At 33.3% G+C, this 8792-nt stretch overlaps 1 protein-coding gene across 1 annotated transcript; it reads right to left on the bottom strand.

The window, feature by feature from the left end:
* LOC140792836 (uridine/cytidine kinase UKL1, chloroplastic-like) lies at nucleotides 1-1814 on the bottom strand. Its single transcript, XM_073144056.1, has 4 exons — nucleotides 1746-1814; nucleotides 1579-1651; nucleotides 180-262; nucleotides 1-96 (listed from the first exon to the last, which is right to left on the bottom strand). Exons 1-4 carry the CDS (start codon nucleotides 1812-1814, stop codon nucleotides 1-3), a joined length of 321 nt encoding a protein of 106 aa, XP_073000157.1.
* Between the last annotated feature and the right edge of the window lie 6978 nt (nucleotides 1815-8792).

Raw genomic sequence — 8792 nt, 5'->3', positions numbered from 1 at the left:
TTACTCTGAACTCCTGTTTAATGCAGCGTCAATCTCTGAAGTAACAATCTTTAAGGAAGGAAACCGCTTGCAGACACAATGAATCCCTTCAGGTGCCTAATCAAGGCAAGGATCAACTAATAAGTATTTAGCCATAGCAAAGTCGTAAATAAACACCTTCCAACTAATCCAGCGCTCACCGAGATAAGATTAAGAATATAATTCGACTCTCGGGAACTCCTCTTTGAATGAGAAGTTCTATAGCTTGATTTGCTAAGGTTACCTAGGAAATCAAAAGTACACATCTTCATTGGTGAGTATGCAAGATGTTGACAAGTAATTACGAATTAGAGAGAAAACATGTATAAGTAACCCCAGAAGAATATAGATTCACATAGGTTTAGAACAGAACAAGTTATTGAATTGTCTTCATTAAGGATATTAAGCATTTTACCTTGTTGAAAGAAGGTTTGCCTGTAGTACATTTTGCAAACAGAGAAGTTCAATACAGTCCATATTGCATGCGTCATATCTATAGATAATTTAAGGCACTAGAGAAAATGATTGGCAATTATTTGTCTAAAACAACTTACTAGACAGAGATATTGATATGCAATTCCTCTATCCTACTGGAATATAAATTGTAAATTGGAGCATTTTAAATGATGTGCTTGTATCAAGGTTTTGTAGTGACTTCAGTTATGTTGCGGCTCATCTGCACAAGATAAGCAACATAACAACATAGAGGGCCATGCAGAGAAAAGAAGGAGGGAGATCAAAATGGGGGGTATACCACACCTCACATTCAAGTAACTGAACCAACTTACTGAGATAGGCCAATGCCAAAGTAATCCTTGCCCTTATTGCCAAAACTCCAAATAGATTCCATGATTAATATTACAAAAAACCTTAAGTGCGGTCTCTGCACACAGTAAGTGTCGGGTTAATAAGAGGACAAGCCTGTGTGCTCTAAAGCTGGTGTCAGCTTACTTCCGGAAATAAATTCATGGGCTTACCTAATCTATTCGATTGACAACGTACTGTACCATGGTTCAAATTTTTGTTTTGCTTTCAGTTGGTTTCGGTTTTTGACCCCTAGAAAACATGTAAATTTTAGACCAAAACAGATCGGTTTCAGCCAAAAGTGATAAAAAGGGGTCAAAATGAACAGTTTGCAAGATTTGGCTTTCATCAATGAGTTTTAGCATTAGTTTTCAATAAAAATCAACTGGGACTGTTCCATCTTGACCGAAAATTCAACCATGTACTGGACTGAGGTATAAAAATTAGTTTTCTAGAAGGTATCATCAGTAAAACAGAGAAAATGGGATCTAAATATTAGAATTTTCATGAGAAACAACACAGAGCTGCTAAAAATGAAAACTAGTGACACCTTTTTTCATCCAAGGCCAGGAATAGTTTGCATCAAATCATTAAAAAAAAGCCGTATTCTGCGACCTAACAAATAGCAGTGACCTGAAATTGCCTCACCATCTAAGTAGTTTTCTAATTTCATACACTATCTGATCATGGTAAAAATATGTTAAAATATGCATGTGAATATAATAAATATGCTAATAAAGAATGTATGTGACAAACCTGTACCAAGCACAGGGTCTAGAAGTAGAACATGCCGTTCAGAAATATCATTAGGCAGCTTCTGATATATAAGCTAGATGAAACAAGGCAACTTGATAAACATCCCATAAAAATCATTTTAGTTCATAGTCAATTGTAAAACTATAATTGAATACTCACCTGTTTACCGTTGTCTCCTTCACGGTGGATGAGAATTTTACAATTTTTATTCCTTTACAACATGCACGCAGGGGCATTCTCCATACTTTCACCCTTGCAAGCAAAGAAGGGCACTATCGGTCACTTCTAGATTAAGATTGAATCTTAATATTCTTTCGAGTTTAAAAAATAAATGAGTATGTGTTCTTGTTAATGAGATGGGAAGAATGGATTTGATACAAGTAGTCAGTAGTAGGACGTGGCACGTGTTGTAGATGCTACCATCGGTATGGCATGACCACATGTGTCAACTTACACATTTATAATAAAATTTGTAGGATATTTAGAGATATTTTTGGGTCTTCGGTATGTCAATTTTTGGTTTTTGATTTAAATATATGTATTAAAACCTACATTATAGTGTTTTATCTTTAGATTATTTTTATAAATGACCTATTTTATTAAAGATAAAGCAATAGTTAAATATAAATATTATTCAATACATAATATGATTGAATATATTCATTAAAACTAATATTAATAATTGAACACTCCATAATATAATTGAACATATAATAACATTTAACACATAATATTAGCTGATAATAGTTCAGTAATTAAAACTAATATCTAGTTGAACGTCAAATGACAATACATCATTTGCTAGCATAAAAATAATACGGGAATGTTGCACCAAATACTGTCGATATTCTTCAAAACTCATCCACTTATAGTATTGCTTGTTGTAACATTTTACATAGTTTTCATACAGATAAGCATATGCAGATTGTGGATATTAAGTATAATATGAGTGTTGTGGCTCTAGTAGGTGTGATTGATATGATGGTAATGATGATGAACTTATATCATTCTGTAAGCGCACCTCTCTTGATGTTTTGCTACCTATAGACTGAGTCTCATCATTATCACCATCACCATCACCATCATTATTTTCATCATAATCATCTCTAGTTCCATCATTATCAATTTTATCCTAGTCTTCTAAATGATTAATTGATCAGTTGATTTGATAATGATTAATAAAAATAGAATCTTTTTAAAAAAGGCTCCATATAACTTCTCACATAGTCATTAACTAGGATGTATTACCAGTCAGAATATTTTAAAGCCCATTAAATATCTGCTGCACTTATCCCATGCTGCATTTTACTGAAGTTGGTTGTTCTGATTAGGTACTGTCAGTTCCCTACTGAAGCAATGACTAACTGTCCATAGGAAGCAGTTAGCTTTTATGATAACCATTGTTTTTAGATACCAACTGATTTGTAGCTCATCTTTGATCAGTCTCACTGCCAGCATTTGCTGATGATAAATCATCTCTAGTAAAGACTTGTCCTGTTACTAATTTACAAATTGTATAGTCAAATCCAGCTAGAGATCTTCTTTACTTCATAGAAAAAAATATCAGCATCTTGAATTCTACAGAGAACATCGCAGAATTTCAGAGAAAGAGGCAAAGAAAAATCTCTTAGGTCTTGGTATTTCATTTGTCATATTGCCTTTTCCTAGCACCTTCTCGCTCAACTAAACCTAAGAAGTGATTCAATGAGCTCCCTGTATTCTTAAATTGAGGAAAGGAGGTGATTCTGCCCATTTTATTTCAGAAAAGCTTTGGCTCAAGCCATTGAACCATGTACTATAGGTCACTCCCAAACTGGTCCCTACTGTCACTTACCTTTGCCCCAACTATCCAACTCCAAAGATTAATTGAAAGAAGGAATCTTAAACCCAATCATTTGAAACTACCTATGATCATGATTATAAACTAGATCTTACAAAAATTTACTGCACAAATGTTTAACATCAATGCTCCAATCAGTACCTGAGAAATTAAAAGTACCTGATCTAACGCTCACCTTCGGATGATAGAAACTCCACAGAGTTTCTTGCAGAAGTCAACTCCTGTGTATACGAACCTAACCAAAGCAAATAAGTAACATAAGTTGATATCTGTAACATAATTCATTTATTTGTATATACTAACACATGTTCTACACATCCACTAAGGAAATTCTTTAACAACAAGCAATTGAAAATCCTAATGGTCTTGATGTTAACATGTATACAACTCATCGGATGCTTAAGAAAAGATCCTCCAATCTCCATAGATAAAATTTTCTGAATTTTCAATATTCCACTATGTTAATTATTAGAAAACATTAGCAAATAACAACAAATACAACACAACTCTTAACAATTGAATGCTCCAACCAATTTCCATATGCATTTGAACTTTGAAGGACCTATTACTGAAAGATGATGAAACATAAAGATATCTTTAAAATATAACGCAGACAACTGATGATGTTTGCATTGGAATATATATGTTTGCTGCAATATTTAACAGATTGCTTGTTAAATGATATTTGAAAGTGGAGAGATAAAGCCAAAGATATACTGTCACCAAATAATGGGGTATTTCATAGTCCGTAATATAACACTTATGAAGACCTAATTTATGTTTCAATGGCTACCATCTCATGATGAACTACTCTGTTCTTCTTCTACTAGGGCAGCCACTATCTTTTGGGCTATTCAACAAAGAAGAAGAAAGTAATTGTTTGTGTTAAATAAATGCTAGGGGTGTTAGGACATTCAAATGTAAAGTCTAATCAATTTCTATTCTTAATTAAGTTAATTAGCTGTCCTTGTTTATGTTTATGGATTGAAGCATGTTAGTAAAAGTACCGATTGTTTGAATGTAGTTTGAATCTCAAAACATACATGTTAACTAAAATCTGACAGTTTCTTTTAACCATGCACTACAAGTAAGAAAGTAAAGTGCTTCATGCTGTAATTAAATCTGTCCTAACGACCAAACTCAAAAGCTAGAAAGCAAGATATAAAAATCTTTAGCATTTTGTACAACCAACAACAGAATATTACAGTTCATTATGAGCTTCTTGATGCTGATCATGCTCAATCATTTAAAAAGAAAAAACATGTAAACCATTTAATTGTTTTGTGTTATAACAACTATTTTGCATCATCAGATAATCAAGTTCAACTGAAGGACTAAAAAATACTGTTTGACTTCAAATAAATGAAGTCATTTCAGCAAAAAGCTTATCTCATGTTCCAAGCCTATTTGAAGGATCAGCTCATATGGAGATATCAATTATGGATTTCCAAATCTACTTTCTAGTTGTATATGTTTGCTATATTGACCTTAAACATTGATATGATTTGGAAGGATGTCGAAAAATAGATACTTATAACAGAAATGGATATGACTACTCTTACGAGCATCAAGAGATTGCTTGAGCAATAACTCTAGAACAATTGAACAAAGATTAGTATCTTTTGAATGTACCTGTCGGCGTGACAATCTGCTTCTCAGTAAATGGCAAATGACCAAGACCATGCTCACTACCTAGCATATTTTCTTGTATTATGTAACAACTATAGTAACAACAATGGTGATATTTATAAACTGTAAGAATTTAATTTATTACTGATAAGATATGAAGAGAAGCAGATGAAATGCAGAGACTTACCAGACGAATAAGCCGATCCGAGTAAAGACAAAGTCAGGTGTAGTGATATCCACAATAGCGTATAAGTGTATGCATTCCTCGAATCTGTTTAGATAATACTAAAGCATTAGAACCTAGTACATACAATGTCAAAACTTTAACATAACAAGTAAAAATAGTGAAGTCTATGGTTCACATAGTAAGTATGAATATCATTTGTGATACGAGGCATTTTCAAAATAGAGTATACCTGGAATGTTGATTGGATTACAAAAACATTAGTATATATTTTGCATAAGTCATGCTGACCAAGCTTTGTCAGATGTGTTGTACAATTAAATCAATTGCAACATGGTTATCCACCTCCCCTTGGTATGATAACATCAGCATATTTTTTCGATGGAGAGAACAAAAATCATCAAAAGCAGGCTTCTGAGCCTTCCATACTGCAAATATTCAAAGAATCTAATAAAGTCATGGATGTACAAATAAAAAGTTTGCCTTAATTAACTATATGCCACTTTCACCGTTTTCCTGAGAAAAATTTTAGGCTGACTGTCAAGCTGCTTATTGATGCAAACCGTTGCTCACAATAGAGATGAAAAAGATCCTTATAGCATATCTCTAACTATTTGTGATCTTCAAGTAAATTAAGTTCTTTACTGCCTTTTGTGTAACTTTCACAGTTAAAGTCATTTTAAGGATCTTAGCACAAGATGCCTAGGAAATGGCAGGTCCAGTTGAAATTGGATAATGGTTTGCAGGTGCACAGACTGATATTAATCAGGTTGGTGGAATTTTCCATTTATGTGAGGAGCATTGTGTAAACTTGAACAGATAAAAAATGATTAGTCATCATGTTCTGAGTGCATGAATGATACAGCAAGTTACTTCTTGTAAGATTTTGAAAAAGAAAAGAAATGCCTGACGGTGGCAGGTACAATGCCTAGAGTAGCCAGTTCAAGATTTCAATATTTTCTAAGGAAATCTTTAGTTAATAAAAACAAACTTTATACAAGACTCTGTATACCTGTTCAAGCACAGAGTTCACATCTCTACCTCTCTCTCTCAACAGTATCACGTCTTATTCTTCGGGGGCAGGCTAATATCATCTAATAAGTAGAAGATATGGCAAAAAAACAAAAAAACAAAAGATAAGTATAAAAATGTGAGAATTGCTGTAATCAAGAATACTTGGATTATAAGTAACTATGAGAAATCAAGATTGTCCCATTTCATGGCCTTTGACATGTAAATTGTAAACTGATGTTTTGCTTGTTGCAATATGTCCTCATGTCATACCTTTATAACACTATACATGATGCAGCACATGACTTGCTCACACTCAACACAATTATCACAGCTATTGGCACAGGCTAGTTCTGATCAAATGGATTGCCTTGACATATCTTTTCTTTATTTTTACATAGATGCTTTAAAATAACTTTAGGAAAGATATTGTAAATGGAAAGTTACCTATATTTACCAACTTCTATGCACTCCCCTTAACACTCTATGATTTTATAGTATAAAGCAATTTTACAAAAACTGGCGGGTATATAATGGCTAGTAGAGCTGATGAGGCTCAACAGCTAATTAGGTGCCATGGTGGGTGCGCTTAGTCCTAAAGCAGCTTTTTTTCAAATCAATAAAATTTTACATTACTATAAATCAAATTAGTTGGATCTGTAGCATTAATAACTTCATAGATGTCATATGCTCTTCAAATAAAGGATCCCTAGAAAATTAATGTTAATGATCTGAAAGCAAGAATATTATCTACTAGAGTATAAAATTTCAACCTTTGATATGGTTCCCAGCCCCATCACCAATCAAATAGGTTGCAAAATCCTGATTAGACCACTTTGGAACAGATCAACTTCACTGTTTTGCAGTTATTTAGCAGAAAAACATATTGACGCATACACAACAAGAAGAAGCTAATTGAAAAAAGGCAGTGGATTGACTTGATCTTGAAATTAGCCATAAACTATACCTAATCCATATGGCCTATAATTATGATATGCTGAATAGTTTACCAATTTTGCAGCCATGACAAGAAAAAACAATTATCAAAAACTTGTCATGCACTAACTTGGCAACTCGACATAGTGGCTGAAAAGTACACTGGCACAGATACCATTTTCACTATTCATGATAAAGTCTAAGCTCCAAAGGCAGCTTAGAACCCCAAATATCCTCAAGTCTGATGAGAAAGACTAATTGACTAAATAAGAAGTGTAAAGTGACAAGCTTTGCTGGTACAGATAAATCATTATATAGCCTACAATCTACTCGATGCCAGAGTAGATAATAATTTCTTAACTTATCAAATTGAGCATATTACTATATTAAGATAGTTAAATGTGAAGCAGTAAAGGTGTAAAACTTCAGTATCGAATACCTTCGAAATTGCAGATAAACCTTAGGCCTAGAATATATGGGTAAATGACAAGGAGGAACAGAAAAGAGACCTGTATACGACAAAAATCTTCATGTCCATCAAATTACGAACTCTTGAATCATGGAAAACTGAATGCCCTCCAAAATAATGACATCTGATGCATTGACCTAAAAGAAGCTTAATTAGTACTAAAAGAAGATTTTATTGTCAACAAAAGAAAAAAATAAATTCTAACCAGTAGACACGTAAAACTCTTTGAAAGTTGAGACTTTATTAAGTAACAAAAAACAACATCAAGAAAAGAGAAAGACAGAAGACAGATGAAAAATGTGCTAAAGCAATTTTCTGTTTATTAATAAGCTCAATTGCAGTCTGCAAATCTCGCTCATCCTTACACATTTAAATCCAAAGAAACTTGAAAACTGGCATGTACAAAACTCGAAAACTAGTATTGCAGTAATGATCTATGTGAGAGTCTTACAAGAAAAACCCAAACAGCAGGCTCTACTCTTATGATTGCTGCAACTCAATGAATATGAAGTTTCCCTCTGATTGTAGGTGCAGCCTCATACCCAACATACTTCAATCAGCACCCATCTGGAGTTCTGGACTACCGTAAATGAAGCAGCCAATAAAATTTCTGTGACATGTCACAAAACTTGATATATTGCTTTTATGTTGGTGTGATCCATTAATTTTGACATCCAAGATGTTCAATATGCCACTTCATATCACTCCCTCTGCCACCCTTCACTTCTGGCATGATGAGAGTTATGGTGGCAAAATCCATGTACGCTCAGCTGACAACACAGATCCTTGACCGTTCATGTCAAGAATTGACCTCTTTTATCGAATGAGACAATCATAAAGAATCAAACAACTTGATATATATATATATATATATATATATATATATTATAGAAAACAAATGTTACTGGTGAATTACGGCAAAGTGGAGATAAGTTAATGGATAAAATACATTACATTAAATTTAGTAACTTATATTTTCAATTAGACGAGAAAAATAAAAGCAACTGAACTATTTGCCTAACAGAAGAGAGAGAAGACAAAGAGATCGTTTGCAATAGAAAACAATATAATGTATCAAAGTGTAACTCCCTAATAACATCACAACTCCGCTGCCAAATATAGTAACATGTATTTATCATTCATAC

The sequence above is a fragment of the Typha latifolia genome, chromosome 7 (assembly GCF_019914945.1).
Source record: "Typha latifolia isolate L0001 chromosome 7, TyphaL0001v2, whole genome shotgun sequence".
NCBI lineage: Eukaryota > Viridiplantae > Streptophyta > Magnoliopsida > Poales > Typhaceae > Typha > Typha latifolia.
Note: the sequence above shows the minus strand (reverse complement) of the source record. Positions and strands in the feature narration are given on the sequence as shown.